A 21,663-nucleotide genomic window follows, 5' to 3' on the forward strand; every position below is an offset into this window, starting at 1 on the left:
CACACCTCAACGAAGACCCCTGTGCTGCAACTAAGACCCAACGCAGGCAAAAAAATAAATAAAAATAAATTTTAAATATAATAAAAAAATTTTAAAAAGCAAGGAACAGAGTATATATGTGTGTGTGTGTGTGTGTATACATACACAAAATACAAGGGAAAAAAGCAGAAACTCTGGAAGGATTAACAAGAAACCCAGGATGATGGTTGCCAGTTGGAGGCAAGGTGGGACCTGGGAGACAGAGGCAAAGATGGAAGGGAGACTTTATATGGTAGACTTTTTTAATATTTTGAGTTTTTAAAAAAAAATTTTTTAATTATTTATTTATTTATTTTTGGCTACGTTGGGTCTTTGTTGCTGCATGCAGGCTTTCTTTAGTTGCAGCAAGTGGGGGCTACTCTTCGTTGCGGTGCACGGGCTTCTCATTGTGGTGGCTTCTCTTGTTTCAGAGCACAGGCTCTAGGTGCGTGGGCTTCAGTAGTTGTGGCTCACGGGCTCTAGAGCGCAGGCTCAGTAGTTGTGGCGCACAGGCTTAGTTGCTCCGCGGCATGTGAGAATCTTCCTGGACCAGGGCTCGAACCCGTGTTCCCTGCATTGGCAGGCGGATTCTTAACCACTGCGCCACCAGGGAAGTCCCAATATTTTGAGTTTTGAATCATATGAATATATACTAAAAAATAAAAATTTTAAAGTGTGTCAAACAAGTGGGTGAAATATTAACTATCTGTCTTACATTTAGCCAGATCTAGGTTGTAATTCAAGATTAAGATATCTTGGGAGCTCTCAGAGTAATGATATTCTGTGTCTACTTAAGTCAAGATTCATGTGCTACATGAACAAGTGACAAGATGACATTCCATTATGAAACGTTAAGAGGTTGTATTTCTTGGGAGAAAGAGAGAGAGAGAAAGAGAGAGAGAGACAGAGAGAACAAACCAAGCTACTGCCACATGAACAAACAGCTACACTATTGCAATTGTCAATCTGCTTACTGGTCTGAACACAGTGATGATGACTGGAATGGGAAGGAAGGAAAAGATACAAATGTCTTGAATGGGAAATAAATTCATGGGTCTTGATGGCTGATTGAAAAATCCTACTGCATATTTTCAGAAAGCCCCACTGTAATCCCCAGAGCTCTTATAGTTCTTATTCGATTTGCCTAATTGTACCAAAATGTACCACGATTTGTAATTGGCTGTGGAAGGCTAGAGAGACATAAAGAGAACACAGCGATTTTAAAAACATAGGTGTTTAGCAGTATCACTAACAGAAATTAGGAAGCCAGGAGGAAGAAAGCCAGGTTAGAGAAAAAGCAATGACTTAGGTTTTAAGTACATGGTGTTTGATGTGAGTGGGAAATCAGGTAGCCGTGGCCAGAAGGCCACTGGAAATGCTAGTCTGAAGTTTAAGAGGGGAAGTCGGACTTGAAGGTGAAGACGTGGGAGATATTTGCAAATAGAGATGAAGGGGTTCAGAGGAAATACGGGCTGAGGTGAGAACCAGGAGGACTGTGCCGACCGTGGAGCAGAATGGGGAAGAGAAGCCAGAGTTTCAGACAGAGAATTACAGGGAGAATCAGGAGAGCATGTGACATGTACACCGAGGGTGGGGAGCTTTAAGAAGCAGTGAAGGGGTCAACACGGTGAGAAATGAAAGGGCCACAGCAATAATAATAGTAGCAATGTGCACTGTCTCCTGAATCCCGACACACAACAACCTATCAGGTAGATGGTATTGCTAGCCCCATTTTACAGAAAAGGGTATTAACCCAGGGAATCCCCTGGTGGTCCAATGGTTAGGACTCCCTAGGACTCTGTGCTCTCACTGTTGAGGGCCAAGGTTCAATCCCTGGCTGGGGAACTAAAATCCCATAAGCCGCAGCAAGGCCAAAAAAAAAAAGGGGGGGGGGGCGGATATTAACCCAGACAGTGACTCCAAAGCTGCAGGATGTAACCGATGAGCTATACTCCTTCAACACTGTCTCGGGGAGAGCTGGGAGATCAGAGTTCTGACACTAGTTCTATCACTAAATCAGCTATATGTCCATGGACAAGTAACTTTCCCTTTCTAAGTTTCATTTCCTTCTCTGCAAATAGAGGGTATTGGTCTAGATAAACTCCAGCTCTTATGTAAATTTGAGTTTTTGATTAAAACAGAATGGAAGAAATACATACACAAGATAGGCAATGAATTAAAAATTTAGCCATAAGTGAACAGGGAGACCTGGCCAAGAAAATCAGAATGTTGAACGTTTTATACAGTGACTTTTCAAGCAATAAACCCATACTCTGATACATAAAATCTATAATTGCAAAACTCTACCTTTTATCTATATATTTAAGTCAGGTATAACATCAAGAATTAAAATTTTTCATACCTGGAAATTTATAAATGCTGCTCTTGAAACCCTGCTAAGTTGATTGAATGGAGTACAAAAAGGGAAGATTCCAAGTCTGTGTATGAAGGATTGTCCTGTAGAGACAGAAAAGAGCTATTTACAATGAACTTCTGTAATGAGACAGAAACATCTGCTAAGGTACATAATAAATATTTATTCAAATAAATTATATGGGAGCATTTATGAGGTATCATTTTTTAGCATATAAAAATAGATCATCTGGCACAGAATATTAGCTGATGGGAATCTTATCCACCTATCTATCTACCTATTTATAACCCAAACCTTAAAATTAAAATCTGCAAGAAAAGATTTCCAAAATTAAAATATATTATGGCAAACTGAAAGCAAACATACTTTTTAACTTTGAGAATAAAGTAAACTTCTTAAGACAACAGCTATTCAAAGGCAGGTCAATGGATGAAATACCAAGACAGCAACATATGTTCTATTACTCTTTTCCTGCAAGTGGCATCAATATGATTTGCAAGAAAACCAAACAGAATAGCTTTAAAGATTCAACTTGAAAAGTTAAACATTTCTTTAAAACTCTATGGTTAAGAGGGAAGTGGGGGAAAAAAGTCCTACTACATATGTTCAGAAAGCCCCACTGCAGTCACCCAGATCTATCATTCGATTTGCCAGATTGTACTACAGTGTACCACAATTTGCGAGAGGAGCTGCAATAACGTGTATTAAAAATGTTTCAGTTTCTACTATATTCCAAACCCTGTTCATTACCAAAAACACAAAATCTGTTCAACTATTTTGTTCATTGACCATGAAGTTTTGTTAATGTAGTGACTGTTAAAGCTTTATGTCCATAGGCAGTGGAAAAATGAATTTAATGCTTTTTAAATCAATGAATTAAGCTAAGAATTCCCACCAAAATAATTTTGACTAAATTAATGAAATCACTTTTTAAAATAATATGTTTTTTTCTGATTATAAAAGTATTATATACTTACAGAAAATTTTAAAACTACAGGGAGGTATAAAGAAGAAAACAAAATGAAATAACTTTTAAATGAGCATCCTGAAAACACCACCAGAGAAAAGAGAACTGCTCAAATATACTTTAGTTAGTAAAACAAATGCATCAGCTACCCACTCATGAGGAGGTCTAAATTCTGGCAACTTAAACCATTCAAAACACTGCTGTTTAAAACACTGACCTAGAAGTTTACAAAAAAAATTTTTTTGAACAGCAACCAAAAGAGAAAATAGCCAAGATGATCTGAGTATTCCATAAAGTGTAATGTGATTTCCTCTTATGATTGGCAAGGTTTATTTAAGAAGAAACAAGTCCCACAGTCTTTATAGGTGGGAAGAATGTGAGATTTTTAAATTTGTTTTTTAAATAAAGGGACAAAAAACAAACAGAGCAAAAGGTGATGGAGTTGGGAAGCAGTAAACCTCTGACAGTGGTTTATCAACACTTTTTATGTGTTTACATTTAAAGTACAGCAAAGAATAGAATTGGCTATGAAAAGGATTTTAAGAAATACCCATAATTAAAACAGCAGGATCTAATTTAGGGGTAAACTAGGATTCTGTACTTGCAGGAACAAAACAAATAACTTTTGAGAACAATTCCTCCCGACCCTAAAAGCTCATCTACCCCTAGCCCCAGTGAGCAAGGAGGGCACTTAGTAAAGGGTATTCACTTTGATAGCTTTAATGTCACTATTTCAACAATGCTACTTAAGAGCACTAACTAGCACTGTCCAGTGTACTGGGTCTGTACAGTGGCAAGCAAAATTAATTCTGAGGCTTTTTAAGAGAACTGACTTCTGAACATAGTCTGTACCCAAAACAGTTTATACATACTTGATGAAATGTCAGGTTTAGTGATAACCAAGTTCTACCCTGACAGAAATTAGTTAAGAGTAGATTTGTGTATTAACCCCCAGCATCCTTTCTAACTTCCTTGTGGAAAATGAAAAAGACCATTAGGCTTCCCTGGTGGCGCAGTGGTTGAGAATCTGCCTGCCAATGCAGGGGACACGGGTTCGAGCCCTGGTCTGGGAAGATCCCACATGCCGCGGAGCAACTGGGCCCGTGAGCCACAATTACTGAGCCTGCGCGTCTGGAGCCTGTGCTCCGCAACAAGAGAGGCCGCGATAGTGAGAGGCACGCGCACCGCGATGAAGAATGGCCCCCACTTGCCACAACTAGACAAAGCCCTCGCACAGAAACGAAGACCCAACACAGTCAAAAATAAATAAATAAATAAATTTCAAAAATAATCTGTTTGTACTTTAAAAAAAGAAAAAAAAAAAGACCATTTCCCAGACTCCTTTACAGTTACGTTTCCCCATGTGAAATGGGGCCCGTCCATCAGATGTTCTTCTGTGAGATTTGGAAGGCAGAAATGAGGTGGGAGCCATCTTTCTGCTGTTCTGGCTGTTAATGCTGGCAAGCACATTTATGGAAACATTGGGTTTTTCTGCAGCATTCCAGTGTCCAGAGCCTCATGGCTGTCAAGAGACAAGTTTGGTGGAGACAGCCGTGACCAGTTGGTGGGTGTTGAGGGGCAGTTTCAGAATAGCAATTTGTTGACCCTTGAATTGCAGTGAGCAATGTCATCTGGAACTCAGAAGTGCCAGTGGTGGCCTCCCGATTCCCTCCCCTGGAGGCCCTGTTTGGCAGTCTGGTCCTGGGAATAATTTCTGAAGGCCCAGCCCAGAGCCCACTCCTCTCAGCCCTTCCAATGATTCTGCAAACGAATTAAAATGCTAGAGCGGTTGCTCTTTCCTGCAACTAGGCCCAGATGACATATTAGCACATCAGTTGCCTCAAAACGTAAGCAGAAGGGTGATCAGTCTGTGAGCAGCAGTACTGGGCAGTGTGCTTGCCGGAACAGGCTCTGGAATCAGACTGCCTAGGTGCAAATTCTGGCTCTGCCACACATTAACCTCCCTGGGAAGTTAACCTCCCTGTGCCTTAGTTTCTTCATCTGTAAAATGGGACTAGTAATAATACCTATACCTTCTAGAGTTATGCGACACAGTAAATGAAAAGATAATCTAAGTAAAGTGCTTACAACAGTGGCTGTCTTATAACAAGCCCCTGAGAGATGTTAGCTATTATTAGAGTAATAATAGTAATCACTATTATTAATTATGCAGGCCACTTTAAAACACTGCTTTAACTGAGTAGGAAATGTAAACATTTTAGAATTTTATTACCACACATTTTCTTGTAGCCTAAAGAATGCTAACTTATACAAAAGTGGACACAGAAAAAATTTGGTTCCCATATTTGTATACTCAGAGAGAGTGATCATTTCAAAACCACAGTGTACCTGAGGATAGCAAACCTCTACTCTAACTAGTCAATTAATTAGTTACTCTAACTAGTTATTGTAGACCTCACTCTAAGGAAGAGTTATTCTTTTTTTTCAACTGAAGTATAGTTGATTTACAATGTTGTGTTAGTTTCTGCTGTACAGCAAAGTGATTCAGTTATACATACACATATATTCATTCTCTTTTAGATTCTTTTCTCATATAGGTTATCACAGAATATTGAGTAGAGTTCCCTGTGCTATACACTAGGTCCTTGTTGGTTATCTATCTTATATATAGTAGTGTGTGTGTGTTCATCCCAAGCTTCTGATTTATCCCTCCCCGCCTCCACATTGCCCCTTTGGTAACCATAAGTTTGTTTTGGATATCTGTAAGTCTGTTTTGTAAATAAGTTCTTTTGTTTCTTTTTTAAAAAAATTAGATTCCACATATGAGTGATATCATATGATATTTGTCTTTCTCTGTGTGACTTACTTCACTTACTATGATAATCTCTATGTCCATCCATGTAGCTGCAAATGGCATTATTTCATTCTTTTTTATGGCTGAGTAATATTCCATTGTATATATGTATCACATCTTCTTTATCCATTCCTCTGTCGATGGACATTTAGGTTGCTTCCATGTCTTGGCTACTGTAATTAGTGCTGCAATCAACATTGGGGTGCATGTATCCTTTCGGATCATGTTTTTCTCTGGGAGTGGGATTGCTGGATCATATGGTAGTTCTATTTTTAGTTTTTTAAGGAACCTCCATACTGTTCTCCATAGTAGTTGTACCAATTTACATTCCCACCAACAGTGTGGAAGAGTTATTCTTTAGAAACAATTTTTGCCATTTTCCCATTTCAAATGTTACCTCATTAATTATGCTCTATGAACCAGGGGTTTGTTACTTAGGTTTTTTTTCAGCTTCATTTAGATATAACTGACAAATAAAATTGTAAGATATTTAAAGTGTACATCGTGGTATACATATATATTGTGAAAGAATTCCTCCCATCTAATTAATTAATTAATTAATTCCTCCCAGTTAATTAATACATCCACCACCTTATATATTTATCTTTTGTTGTTGTTGTTGTTTGGTGAGAACATTTAAGTTCTACTCCCTCAGCAAATTTCAACTATACAATACAGTGTTATCAACTATAGTCATGGGGCTTCCCTGGTGGCGCAGTGGTTGAGAATCTGCCTGCCAATGCAGGGGACACGGGTTCGAGCCCTGGTCTGGGAAGATCCCACATGCCGCGGAGCAACTAGGCCCGTGAGCCACAACTACTGAGCCTGCGCGTCTGGAGCCTGTGCTCCGCAACAAGAGAGGCCGCGATAGTGAGAGGCCCGCGCACCGCGATGAAGAGTGGCCCCCACTTGCTGCAACTAGAGAAAGCCCTCGCACAGAAACAAAGACCCAACACAGCCAAAAATAAATAATAAATAAATAATTAAAAAAAAAAACCAAACAAACTATAGTCACTATGTTATACATTAGATTCTCAGACCTTGTTCATCTTATCGCTGAAAGTTTGTGCCTTTTTACCAACCTCACCCTACTTCCCCTACCCTCCAGTCCCTGACAACTACTTTCCTACTCTCTGCTTCTATGAATTGGACTTTTTTTTTTTTTTTTCAGATTTCACATATAAGTGATAACATGCAGTATCTGTGTTTCTCTGTCTGGCTTAATTCACTTAGCGTAATAAACCCTCCAGGTCCATCCATGTTGTCACAAATGGCAGGATTTCTTTTTTCTCATGGCTGAATATTATTCCAGTATATATACAGTCATATTATATATATATATAATAATATATATATCACATCTTATTCATCCATTCATCCATTAACAGTTAGGTTGTTGTGTTATTCAAAACTTAGGTTGTTTTTAAAATGTTATCACAGAGGAGGTTTCATAAGAATGAGATGTGTATAAGATTTGCAATCTCAAAGTTTAAAATTTTAATGTTTAGGCTTAGAATACTATTCTAATTTACATATTAAGAAGGTCTTAGATAAAATGATGGCCTGGTTTGGTTTGCAGAAGTGTCTTCTGATGATAAAAAATATATTGTAGATTTTGGAATAAAGCTTCCCCCAAATATTCTGAAATTGTAAGAACCTTGTGTTGCGCCTTATCCAACAATGCCAGTGAGATAGAGGGACCTGAAGTCTAAACAAAGGTGTTTGTTATACCCTCGACGGTTCAGATGCTTCTGAGAGTCCAGGACTCAAAGCAGTGCAGATTTACTGAAGGGTTAGAAACAACAATTGAAAGAAAGCAACTTCATCCTTTGATTCAGTAGTTAGGTTTACACTGTTCTGAACTTCATACAGCTATACATTTTTTTCTCTTCCTTTTTTTTAAGAAAAAATCTTTTAATTCTATTTTCATGAGGTCAGATATTCAAACTGAAATGTGAAATGTATTCGTTCAATACCTATTTATTGAGCATCTGCTCTATGCCAGGCTATCCCTGGCCCTGGGAATACAAAGATGATGACATGTCAAAGATCAGTGCTCTAGAACAACTCAATGTCTATCAGCAGAGAGAGAGAGTCAGAGAAAGAGAGAGAAAGAAAATACTCCTAGTAGAAGTAAACTATAAAACCAAGGAAGCAAATGACTTTGCCTGGGAGTGTCCACAAAAGTTTCCAAAAGGCAGAACCGTCGAGTCTTGAAGGATGAGTAAAAGTTCATACATGAAAAAGAGGACAAAGGGCATTCTCAACAGAAGCACCAAGGGCAAAGGCACAGACAGGTATTAAACAGCATGACCTCTTCAAAAAAAGTGTGCTATGGCTAGAGACTCAGGGTCTGTGGAGGGACAGTGGAAGATGACGGAGAACAGTATGTAGGTTCCAGATCCTGAAGCCCCTCCACTTTTGTAGGTTTGGGGCACTTTTGAAGGATTTTAAGAAGAGTGACATGGTTATAGGTCCACCAATGACTAGCTATGTGACTTAGTCAAGTTGCTTAATTCTAAGCATCAGTTTCCTTTTTGTAAAGTGGGGATACTGACTGTTAAGAGGCTCTAAGGAAGTCTGTTAAGAGGATTACATAAGATAATAGCTAAGATAAATAAGATTAACAGCAATAAGAAAAAATTAAGACAAACAGCAATAAGCACATGAAAATATGTTTAGCATCAGTAGTCAGTAGGGAAATGCAAGTAAAAAATCATAATAAGATACGACTTCACACCCGTTAGGATGACTACAACACACACACACACACACACACACACACACACGAAAATAACAAGTGTTGGCCAGGATGTCGAGAAATCAGAACCTTCATGTACGCTGGTTGGAATGTAAAATGGTACACTCATTTTGGAAAACAGTCTGGCAGTTCCTAAATGATTAAACACAGAGTTACCAAAGGACTCTGGAATTCCACTCCTAGGTATATGTCCAAGAGAAATGAAAATATGTCTCCATAGAAACTTGTATACAAATGTTTATAGCAGCATTATTCATAATAGTGAAAGAGTGGAAACAACCCAAATGTCCATCAACATTTGGGAAAATGGATAAACAAAATGTGGTAGATCTATACAATGGAATGTTATTCAGCCATAAAAAGGAAAGAACTGATTACCTGCTACAACATGGATGAACCTTAAAAACCTCAAGCTAAGTGAAAGAAGCAAGTCACTAAAGACCATATATTTTATGATTTCATTTATATGAAATGTCCAGAATCGGCAGATGAAACAGACAGAGAGTAGGTTAGTGGTTGTCGGGGGTTAGGGAGATGCAGGAATGGGGAGTGACTATTAATGGATATGGGGTTTCTTTATGCAGTGGTGAAAATGTTCTGTAATTAGAGGGTAGTGATGGTTGCACAACTTTGTGAATACACTAAAAAACAGTGAATTGTACACTTTTAAAGGATGAATTTTATGGTATATAAGTTATATCTTAATAAAACTAAATAGCTAGTATTTGAATGTTTACTAGGCACAGTACTAAGCATTTTACACTTATTATCTTATTCCAGTCCTCACAATAGCCTCATGAGGTAACTGCTGCTGTGATTCACATTGTATAGATCAAGAATTGGAGGCACAGAAAAATGAAAAGAAAATCTTCTCCAAGCCTGCGCAAGGAGCAGCTGAACAGAGACTGGAATTCAGGCTGACTGATCTCAAACCAGCACTCCTAAGTCTCGCACTTTTTTTCTGACCATAATGTATGCAAAATGCCTAGCACAATACCTAGCATGCAGTTAGGGCTGAATAAATATAAGGTATTATTGTTATGATGATCCAATTTGTATACCCAGAAGAAAACCTGAGACAGCATGGAGGAAGAGACACAGTGGGAGAGGCAGGGCCAGCGAGGTCATTTTAAAGGCTTGATGCAGTTGTCAAAGCAAGAAATGGAGAGGAACTAAATTCAGGCAGAGGACAGTGAATAACAGAAGTGATAACAGGAACCTTTGCAAGAAAATAGGAATTGTCCTATAAATTGGGATCAGTTACAACTTGATAATACTACAAAGCATTAACATAACCTGCATTCATAATTGTACTCTTGAGTCACCAGGAAAGGTTTAAGTTATTCTCAAAATATGTGATTAAGTCATGGAAATGGGTAACACGTTTCAAATTTTCTTTTCAGTAGATTGACCTTATAAGCTGAAACAGCTAGTTGTACTAGTTCATGTAGACAGTCCAAATTCCATTTGAAACATTTAAAATATCTATAAGAGTTTAATATCTATAATAGTTCTAAGAATATTAAAGAATTAATGATTCCCATCAAGTTCAAAGATCTTTAAAGGTGGGTGAAAAAGACAATTACATATTTTAGAAACCATTAAGTGCAAAGGTCTTTGGAACAGAAGGAAAAGACATGAATTTCCACAAGCAGACGAAAGATTTAGGTAACGAGTGTAACTCCAATTAAGGTTGTGGGATAGAAGACCATCTTTATAAAGGCACATAGTTTTTAACTAAGAATTTAGTGTGTCCCATCAGGGTCACCAACACAAATCTCATTAGCCTTCTTAGCATAAATCTCTGGGCCATAAGGAACTTCAGCAAACTGGCATGGTAACTGTATGGATAAATATCTTTTAACACTGGAGAGATTTAGAATTAAGTATAAAAGTGTTTAAGAAAATCAAAACCATATTTGGGAAAGTCTCAATGAGAAGATGGTATTTAAAGTAAAGACCAAAGGAGGTGAGAGAGAGTCATTTGGGCACCTGGAGGAAGGGTGTTCCAGGCAGATGGGACGGCAAGTGCAAAGGCTCTGAGGTGAAGCAGGCAAGGAGGATTGGAGGAACATCAAGGAGGGCTGGGGAGAGCAATGAGAGATGGAGTCAGAAAGGAAGGACAGATCGTGAGGCAGGTAGGACATCATGGGACCAGTTCCTGTAGGACTTTGTAGACTACTTAGGGGCCTTTGGCTTTTGGTCTGAGTAAGATGGGGAGCCACTGACCAATTCTGAGCAAAGAAGTGACAAAAACTTCACTCAAGGGGATCAAAAAGCTTGCACCAAATCCTTTAAATATTATAAACATATAGTTAGGCCACTGAAAAGGTTGAGCCTCTTAGATGTAAATTCCATTTTACCTAGAAAATAAGATTTAAATGATATAGGATGAATCAAGTATTACCCTATCTTACAAACTTTGGGGCTCAAATCATCAACAGCAGAGCTGGTGATTTCAAGGCCATGAGATAAAGTCTGGCAGAGGGCCGTCTTTCATGGGGTTGGAAATTTACATGACTTGGAAGAAGCCTAGGTCCTCATGATGCCTCCTTCTGACATTTTACAGCCAAACCCAAACATGCCCATTTGGCCAAGGGTGGCAGGTTAGATTCTCACTTCCCATTTACTGCTTGTGTGGCCAGAGGTGCTCCCAGGAATAAAGATATCTGATCCGTGGTTATCAGTGAAGGGCTCTTCTTGTTCCAGGGGTCTCACAAACCCAACCATACCCGAGGCTTGGGGAAGATTACAGAAGTTTGAGCCTTGGTTCTTCTGCTGAGGATTTTAGACTTGTTCCTGATAAAGATCAGTTAAGGTCTTTAGAGCACGGTAGCGATATGACTTGCTTACTGGAAGACTCTGGAGGTGACCTTAGGAGGAAATAAAGAGCAAGAACAGGAGGCAAGGGCGCTGGAAGGCTGCCACCGGTCACCTGGCTTAATGCTTAAATGCTTAATGTGTTTCCTCACCTAGAAAGTGGAAAAAGCATCAGCCTGACTGGGTGGTTGTTTTATGTGAAATAATTCATACAGGCGAAAGCACTCCATTTACTAAAGTTCTGCAAATATAAACGTTTATTAAGAACAGAAGTAATACTGACGTGTGTAGTTTAAAAGCCCAATGAGAATCTACCGCTTCCAAACACGTCTTGGACTAAACCTAACACGATGTTATATGTCTACTATATCTCAATTTAAAAGGGAAAAAAGAAAAAGGGGAGGGGAAAAAAAAACACGCCTTTGAACGATACAGAGCCTGGCTACTGACACAATCAATAATAAATAAGCACATTTGAAGGGGAAGGGGCCAAACCTCTATTAACTTACAAAAGATGCCGTCTGCATAGGTAGGAAGTGCGTCTGTGTGGGTCCGTCATAAAACAATAATTATAGCACAATATTTGTTAGGTATAGTAAGTCTGCCTTGGGTTCTAAGCTCGGATCTGTCGCATCACGATATAAAACCAAAGGATGAAGGATGTACGGAGAAACTCGGACCACTGCCCAGGCAGCCACCTTCCCGAGGAAGCGCCCGGGGCCGAAGGGGTGAAGCCCCAGACCTCGGCCGCCCCATCCCGCGGGCCATCCATCACTCGCCGCGCAGCCCGAGCCCGGCCAGCCGCCGACCCTCCGGGAGTCCGCGGCGCCCGACGGCTCCAGACACGCCCGGCACCGGCCCCGCGCCGCCTTCCAGCCGCCGCCGCCAGGAGGCTCCGCGCGCCTTCCCGCCTTTCCCCGCGCCGCGGCCGAGCCGGGCCGGGCGGCCAGGCGGGCGCGGCGCTCAGCGGGGGCGGCCGGGCGGGCGCGGGCGGCGACGGCGCGGCCATTGTCCCGCTGCCCCTCCCGGGCGCGCAGGCGGGCAGGGCCGGGCGGCTGGGCAGGCGCGGCGGCCGCGCAGCCCGGGAACCGGTGCGCCCCGCCGCCGGCCGCCTCTCCTCGCCGGCCGCCGTCCCGAGGCCGGGTCCTTTGCGCCAGCCGGCCGCGCCTCCTTTGTGACCGTCTCCAGACCCTCGGAGCCGACGCACCGCCGCCGCTGCGCCCCGGGCTGCAAATGGCGCCCGCTCGCCTCTGCGCCTCCCGCCGCTCTCCCGGGCCGGGGACGTCCGGGGGGCGCCGCACCCGGGCTGCATCCCGCCGCTGCCGCCGCCCGGGGCCAAAGCCCGCGGCGCCTTAGCCTGCGCCCCCGCCCGCAGCGAGGCTCGCGGGCCCGTCCCGGGCTGCCCCGACGCCCCGCCCGCCCTCCGCCCGCGCCGCGCGCAGCCACTTACCGCGGGCCGAGGCGCACCGGCGGGTCGCGTGCGCGGGCCGGGGTAAGATTCCCGGTTCTCGGCAGGGGAAATACCCCCTTTCGAAGCCGTTCCTTTGCGCCCTAAAACAAGTAGCCCCAACGTGAGAGAAACAAAAGGTATTTGCTGACGTGGGCGTTGGACAGAAACGCCCGAGGGCTGGGGACACAATTAAAGGGGCAACGCACAGATTTCAGGCACCAACCAGCAGCTTCGCCCACTCCCCTGCCCTTGCCTACACCCCGCTGCACCCTCCAGAGGCACTGGGGTGCCCGGATCCCCTAGCAGTTGACTACAGAGTCATTATTTAGTCAGGAGCTTAAATTTTAAATTGTACTTTACGTTGGGAAAGGCGCCTCCGGAGGGCAGAAGGGCTGGATTTCTAGGATCTGGGGAATTTGGTTTAGGAAAGAGGGAGGGACTTAGGCGTGCCCACAATTACTGTGTAAGTACATGTGACATTATTGTACTTAAGTTTAGCAACGTCAAATGGAAGAGATCTGCACAGAATTTTTCCCTTTATTGAAGCACTCGTTTTAGTCGGGGATAACCTTTTCTAAATCTCTACAGGTCACAAGCATTTTCTTTGAAGAGGATAACCCAAGAAGCTGAGATAAGAGAAAATAACTCTTGGTTAAGTTCAGAGAAAAATATAAAACTAGTAAGAATAGCAGGTTTTGTGTTTTCAAATACAAAAATTCATTGTATATCAAGCCTTTCTTCTGACATATTTATGTCCCTAATATTTAGAGTTCTGACGTCAGGTTATATATTTGCTAAAATCTTAAGTCACTGAATTTTCATTGTTACTACGGAAACAATTCTATAAACTAAATTAGTTTTCTAGTTCCTTATGTTGGGATCAGGTACTGAAAAGTACTGTGATATAGTAAAACTGAAAAAAAGACTAAAATTTTCAAAACATTTAGTTTTTGATGGATTTCTCTCTTATGTCATACTCAGTTATACTGGACAAAGTTTATTACTTTGGTTTGATCATAATTAGCTATGCGATTTGAGGATCATACTCTCTACTAGAAGGATACAAAATATTCACAACTATCTCTTAATGTCACTTCTGTATTACTCTTGAGTTGTTTTCCTATTTAGTTGCATTTCCTCACATTCTGAATAGGTAATTGAAAACGTGCTTGAAAGCCACTTGGTATCAGGAGTGTTGGATGTACTCAAACTCTTTTGCTAGCATCCCCATTGAGAATTCTCCCAGAAAGACCTGGGCATTGTTATAGCAAAAGGGTTTTTTTTGTTTTGTTTTGTTTTGTTAGCCTTAATTAATTAAAACATGCAAAAGAATTCTACAAACTTGTTCCTCAAGAGAGCACATCAGATGGGTGATAAACTCTTTGTTTCAAGGAAGAAGTAATGGGAATTTTTTTCCCTCAACTTCCCCCTCTAGCTTCTGCAACTCCTTTATATATTTGGAGAATTCCTTACATTATGAGTAATTGGTAGGAGGTGGAATCTGCCTTCTGCAACAGAATCTGGAAATGCCAGTGACTTGCTTTCCCAGAATCCCTTGTGGCTAAGACAATGGCCAGGATCTATACTTTGATAATCGGATGCACCCACCAGGGACTTTGAAGAGGGAGCTGTGAGAAGCAGGAAACTCAGAGAATCTTTTCTGGCAGTGGTGATAGTTGCAGCAAGATAGTATCTCCAGGTGCCACAGTGGCAGTGCCGCTAGTGGCAGTATCCCCTGTCCAGTGCCAGTGCTATCAGTGGTACCAGCTGCCATGGCTCTGCTGAGAGCAGTGTTGGTATCCTCACCAGACCAGTTCTGTGGTATGACTTGGCTATTGTTTCTGCCTGGTTAGCATAGGCTCCAATCCCTGTGCTTTGCTCTTCCTGTGATTCTGTGAACTTTTAATACATTCATTTCTGTTTAAATCAGCCAAGGCCAGTCTCTGTGCAACTAAGAACTCTAACTAGTACAAAATGTTAAAAGGCATTTGGACATATGGCCTGAAGCTTAATAGATAAAATTGTTGGAGGTAAAATGTTGTCATCAATGTTGTATAGATGGGAATTAAAACCATGAATATAGATAGAAAAGAGAATATGAAGTAAGAGAAGAAACTAAGAACCAAGCATCACCAACTTCATCATCCAGTGGCTGGCTAGAGGAAGATGAAATTGCAAATCAGTCTAAGAAGTGACTAGAGTAGAAGGAAGAGATGTGGGATAGTGTGGTGTTACAGAAACTAGAAGAGAGTAATTCAAGAAGAGAGAATTGGACAATAGTGTTAAATACTTCTCTTAGCAGTCTAAGAGAAAAAGTCTATTAGACTTAAAAGCTTGGAAATCATTGACTTCAGAGAACATTATTAAGCTTGAAAGAAGGGAGCAAAATCCAGATTATCGGACTACGTGGGGATGAAGAAATAGAGATGGTGAGAATAGACAACTCTTGAGAGATTTGGTTATAAAGGGTGATATTCCAATTACTATTGCTGTGTAAAAAGCCAACCCAAACATAGTGGCATAAATCAAAGATTATTTTATTGTGCTCCTGGATTCCATGTGTTGCAGGAAGGTGGACCCCTTCTAGGGCCCAAGAGTGGGCTCTTGTCTAACACTCGGAAATGAATTGTCTGAGGAGACACAAGTGCTGACAAAGCAAGAGACTTTACTGGGAAGGGGCGTCCAGGTGGAGAGCAGCAGGGTAAGGGAGCCCAGGAGAATGGCCCTACCACGTGGCTCTCGGTCTCAGGTTTTATGGTAATGGGGTTAGTTTCCGGGTTGTGTCTGGCCAATCATTCTGACTCAGGGTCCTTCCTGGTGGTGCGCATCACTCAGCCAAGATGGATTCCAACGAGAAGGATTCTGAGAGGTTGGTAGGAGATATGGACTGGCATCTCTTCTCTCCTTTTGACCTTTCCCGAATTCTTCTGGTTGGTGGTAGCTTGTTAGTTCCACATTCCTTACCAGGACCTCCTGTTGTAAGATAACTCAAGCAAGTGGTTACTATCTTGTCTGGCCAGAGCGGGCGGTTTCAGTCAGTGGTTCCCCTAACACATGGGTCAAGAATTTTGTGACTTGAACTGCTGGGAACTGGAATCACCTGGAGGTTTCTTCACTGACAGATCTAGTACCAAGGCTGGTGTAGCCAAAATTCAGCCTCTGTACCCTGGTACCGAATTGAATCTCGGAGACAGAATTTTGGGTGAAGTAGAAAAGAATAGGTTTATTGCTTTGCCAAGCAAAGGGGGCCTCAGAGGGATAATGCCCTCAAAACTGTGTGTCCCGAACTGGAGGGGATAGTGAGGAGTTTTACAGTAATGGTTCAAAGAGGAGGGTATGATCAGCTTGTGGACATTCTTCTGATTGGTTGGTGGTGAGGCAACTGGGAGTCAGCACCATCAGCCTTCTGGTTCCAACCAGAAGGGGTCTGTGTGCTTGTGGACAGCATACAGTTAACTTTTTTCACCTCATGGGGTTTTAGTATCTTCAAAACAACTCAAAGACATTGTTATGTATAGCCCTTGAGGAGGAACCAGGACCCTGCCCCAAGGCTGTACTATTGTTTCTTGACGCTCCTCCCTTGTCTCCACATCCCCTCCCTTCCCTGATTAGCAACCGTTTGAACCTGCCCTTTGGAACTCAGGGAAGATCATGGAGGCTGAATGAAGCCTATTTCCTGTAATCAAGAAATGGGGGACACAGAAAGACTTTTGTGCCCAAGAGCCCCACAGTGTCTGCTCTGTTTCACTGGGACTACTTGAAAACTAGGCTCAGCTGTGACTGTCATCTGGAGCCCTACACATGGCCTCTTCATGTGACTTGAGCTTGCAGCATGCTGGCTGGGTTCTGAAAGGGAGTGTCTCCAAGAGAGAGCATACCAAGAGGGGGTATTTCAAGAAAACTAGGAAGGAACTGCACAATCTTTTATACCCAGCTACAGAAGTTGCATTGCCTCACTTGCCATATTCCATTGGTTAAAGTAGTCACAAGCCTACCAAGATTCAAGAAGAAGGGGATATAGCTACGATCTCTTACGGGGAAGAATGTCAGAGAATTTGAGGCTATGTTTTAAAGCTATTCCAGGCAAAGAGACAGGGTATTAGCTAGAAGGGGATATACATAAAAGACTTTAAAATGTTTAATGATGATGGAAAGCATGAAGATGAGAGGGAGATACTGAATATTCAGGAGGAACAATTAATAGTGGCTGAATCTCTACAAATTCAGGGAGAAGAAGATCAAAATCTCAAATAGAGGAGCAGCCCCTAGATCAGAAAAGTGATAACACTGCTATCCCCATTGAAATTGGGGGGGGGGGGCAAAGAGAAGAGTATGGATAGGTGTGTTGGTTTAAAAATGCCCACATATTGACACTGCTCCCTTCAAGAGGTAGATCCTAATTCCCCTCTGCATGAGTGTGAGCTGGACTTAGTGACTTGCTTCTAAATAATAGAATAAAGCAGAAATGATAGTGTTGGATTTCAGAGTCTTGGTGATACAGGGGAAAGCAGCGTCCTGCTTTTTCTTTCTGTCTCGGATCAGTTGCTCTGGGAGAAGCCAACTGCCTGAGGATGCTCAGGCAGCCATGTGGAGATGAACAGAGGCTTCCTGCCAATAGCCATGTGAGTGATCCATCTTGGAGTGCATCCTCCCACCCTAGACAAGCCTTCAGCTGACTGCAGCCCCAGCTAACAGCTTGACTGAACCCTCAGGAGAGACCCTGAGCCAGAACCAACCAGCCAAGCTGCTCCTGAATTCCTGACCCTGATAAACCTTGTTAAGTAATCAATGTTTGTTGTTTTAAGCCATTAAGTTGTGGGGGTAATTTTTTATGAAGCAATAGACAACTTATACAGATTGTGGTGATTAAAAGTGCTATCATAACAGGGACTTCCCTGGTGGTCCAGTGGTAAAGAATCCACCTTCCAACGCAAGGGACACGGGTTTGATCCCTGGTCGGGAACTAAGATCCCACATGCCATGGGGCAACTAAGCCCGTGCGCCACAGCTACTGAGCCTGCACACCTCAATTAGAGAGAGAAAACCCACACACCACAACTAGAGAGAAGCCCACATGCTGCAATGAAGAGCCCGTGTGCCACAACAAAAAGATCCCGCATGCCTCAATGAAGATACCGCATGCCACAACGAAGACCTGACACAGCCAAAAATAAAAATAAATAAAATAACTATTTTTTAAAAAAGTACTACCATTGGGCTTCCCTGGTGGCACAGTGGTTAAGAATCCGCCTGCCAATGCAGGGGACACGGGTTCGAGCCCTGGTCTGGGAAGATCCCGCATGTCGCGGAGCAACTAAGCCCCTACGCCACAACTACTGAGCCCATGCTCTAGAGCCCGTGAGCCACAACTACTGAAGCCCACGCACCTAGAGCCCGTGCTCTGCAACAAGAGAAGCCACCACAATGAGAAGCCTGCACACCGCAACGAAGAGTAGCCCCCCACTTACCACAACTAGAGAAAGCCCCTGCGCAGCAGCAAAGGCCCAGCACAGCCAAAAATAAATAAATAAATTTATTTTTTTTTTAAAAAGTGCTACCATAACAAAAACCTAAAAATGTGACTTTGGAACTGAACAGTGGGTCGAAGCTGGAAGGACTTGTATGTAAGTGTTAGTGAAATCTTGAGCCTTTCAAAAAATAGTAGAGTCCTGATTGCCTTTGAGGAAGCTGTAAATGAGGACTTAAAGGAAAGTCATAAAAATCTTACTGGACATTGAAGGAGATGGTGTCCTTGTTATGTACTGGCAGAAATTTAGCAACACTGTTGCCTACAGTAAAGCAAAAAGTAGAAAATGTACCTAGTGAATTGGGTACTCTAGCTAAGGAGATTTCCAAGCAGAGCATTGAAGGGGTCACCTGGTATCTTCTTGCCACTTGTAAAATATGAAAGAGAGAGCTAAACCAAAGCAAGGACTGTTAAACAAAAGGAAACCAGAGCTTGCTGGTTTTGAAAAGTCCTAGCCTCTCCAAGTGGTAAATGATGCTAAAATTAAGAAATGGCTTCTGAGAACAGATTAAATGCCAGAAAACACAGTCTAAAGATGAAGTCAAGGGAGTAGCTGTAAAAGCCTTTAAGATAGAAGAAAGATCTAAGGTGGTACCTCAGAGCACTGTTCAGTTGATTTTAAAAGTCCTCTAAAGATTAAAGAATGTGACTCATGGATCCTCTCAATCAAACAATAGAATTCTAAGAAGTTTAAGGGCATTGTTCCTCAGCAGAGGGCCAGGATAGAGAAGAACTTATCTTGAAGAGCTTTGTGAGGGTGCCTTTTGTTTAACAGAGTGAACCTTAAGAAGATTCACAGGAGATCCATGTTTTTAAAAGACTGTTCAGAGGAACACTGCTTGGATGGAAAGAGTCAAAGGCAATACAAAATGAAAAAATATCTTCTGACCCCCAAAATTCAACTAGTAGGATGCAAACTATGCAGTTGCAAACATGGGCTGTCTTTCATGCAAAAGGAAGAGTGACTCAGAGGGAAGAACCAAGAGCCCAGAAGGTAGAACCAAAAGCCATGGAGGATTATCACTAGGCCTTGAGTCCTAATCAAGGAATTTCCAACATTTGCCCAGCTGGATTTCAGAATTGCTATGGACCAATGATTCATTTGTTCCTGCATTTCTGCCCTTTTTGAATAGGAATGTCTATAGTGGGTATCTTATATGTACCCCCATTGCCTGTTTGGTGTGTATGAGGTAGATAACTTGTCTTTTTAGTTCATGGGTCTTCAGATCAAAAGAAGCTGTACTTGAGGAGCTGTACTTAAGGAACTACACCCTTAGGCAGATGTGGATTAGAGTGGTCAGAGACTCAATGAGATGGAATTTTTAACCAGTCCCTGAAATATGAACTGGAAATTAATGGACAGAAAGGAAGGGAGTATATTTTCTGAATTGGGGCAGTGGTTTACTGATCATTGCTTCATTTGAATTCTGTTTGGCTGAGAGTGACAGAAAACCCAAAGTAACAATGGCTTAAACAAGGTGGAAGTTTATTTTTCTCTCACAAAAGAATCTGGAGGTAGCTTATCCAAGGCTAGTATAGGAGCTCCATTCTATGAAGCCCTAAGGAAACCAGGCTGTTACCAACTCTCTGTTCTACCATTCCTAAAGTGTGGCCCTCATGCTCCTATTCTAAAATGGACCTCCAACTCCACATTCCAAGCAGAAGGATAGAGGAAGGGGAGAAGAGGAATAAAGGGCATGTACTTGTTGTCTCTTAAGGAAAATTGTGGAACTGCCATATCACACTTTTATTTACATCCCATTGGCTAAAACTTAGTCTCATGGTCACATCTAGCTACAAGAGAATCTGGGAAATATAACCTTTAAACAAGGTAGTAATGTGTATAGCTACATGTTCTATTACCAAAGAAGAAAGAGAGAAAAGATACTGAGGGACAGCTAATAGCCTTCTATAGTCAATATTGTTACTTGTAGAGAATAGAATCCACTCTAGGTAGTTTAAACAGAAGGGGATCTATTAGGCAATATTAGATGGCTTATGAATCTCTAGGTGGTCCAGGGAATCATGTTTAATTGCTGAAAGTTCAGGACATTAGCAACCAAGAGAAACTGCCAACTGTACCACATGACTATAGTTATAGAACTCCCAATGCTGTCTCTTCTTGATACTATGACATTAGGAATAGACAGGGCAGTCCCTGCCAGAGCTACCCCAGAAGAATCAAGTGCCTTCAGACTCTGCTTGCAAGAAGAGCTGATCTACCCATGAGTATGGCTTCTGCCTCACATTTCTCATTTCCTCCTTTCCAGTCTCAAGTCGATGCATCTTTTTGAACTATATAGCTTCAGGGGAGTCTAAGAAATATAGTTTCTAGCTTTCCAACCTATGCAGTATAAGAATGCATACTAGAAATTGGGCCATTTGTAGAGATGTGGATGGATCTAGAATCTGTCATACAGAGTGAAGTAAGTCAGAAAGAGAAAAATATCATATATTAATGCATATATGTGGAATCTAGAAAAAATGGTACAGATGAACCTATTTGTAGGGCAGGAATAGAGACACAGATGTAGAGAACATGGTCACAGGGTGGGAAGGGGAGGGTGAGACGAACTGGGAGATTAGGATTGACATATATACACTACCATGTGTAAAATAGATAACTACTGGGAACCTGCTGTATAGCACAGGGAGCTCAGCTCGGTGCTCTGTGATGACCTAGATGAGTGGGATTGGGGGTGGGGGGTGGGAGGGAGGTCCAAGAGGGAGGGGATATATGTATACATATAGCTGATTCACTTCATTGTACAGCAGAAACTAACACAACATTGTAAAGCAACTATACTTCAATTAAAAAAAAAAAAAGAAGGCACACTATAAGGGGATTGGAAAGTATGTTTAGTGAGCCAATACACAGTATATGCAACAGTCCATCATTTTGTATACTAGTTATTCATACAACCTTCCCAT

The 21,663-nt window shown here is 41.9% G+C and overlaps 2 protein-coding genes and 1 long non-coding RNA gene across 4 annotated transcripts in view; 2 read left to right on the forward strand and 1 right to left on the reverse strand.

The window, feature by feature from the left end:
- The window catches only part of ZBTB8OS (zinc finger and BTB domain containing 8 opposite strand), a 78,424-nt gene extending 68,454 nt beyond the window's left edge, over positions 1-9,970 (forward strand). Inside the window, exon 6 of the mRNA XM_082346051.1 lies at positions 9,767-9,970. Coding sequence (XP_082202177.1) covers positions 9,767-9,794 — 28 coding nt within the window. The 3' untranslated portion in view covers positions 9,795-9,970. The remainder of the gene's footprint in view (positions 1-9,766) is intronic.
- ZBTB8A (zinc finger and BTB domain containing 8A) overlaps positions 1-13,785 on the reverse strand; it is a 59,100-nt gene extending 45,315 nt beyond the window's left edge. Inside the window, exons 1-2 of one of the 2 annotated variants that reach the window (XM_082345710.1) lie at positions 13,206-13,785; positions 2,381-2,475 (exon numbers count right to left, since the gene is read on the reverse strand). The gene's annotated coding sequence lies outside the window, so the exon portion shown is untranslated. The remainder of the gene's footprint in view (positions 1-2,380; positions 2,476-13,205) is intronic. The other variant, XM_082345711.1, reaches the window with a different exon arrangement.
- The window catches only part of LOC309623688, a 30,085-nt gene continuing 21,627 nt past the window's right edge, over positions 13,206-21,663 (forward strand). Inside the window, exon 1 of the long non-coding RNA XR_014241459.1 lies at positions 13,206-13,342. This is a non-coding gene — a long non-coding RNA (uncharacterized lncRNA). The remainder of the gene's footprint in view (positions 13,343-21,663) is intronic.

Source organism: Balaenoptera borealis, assembly GCF_965194805.1.
Source record: "Balaenoptera borealis genome assembly, chromosome: 1".
Taxonomy (NCBI): domain Eukaryota; kingdom Metazoa; phylum Chordata; class Mammalia; order Artiodactyla; family Balaenopteridae; genus Balaenoptera; species Balaenoptera borealis.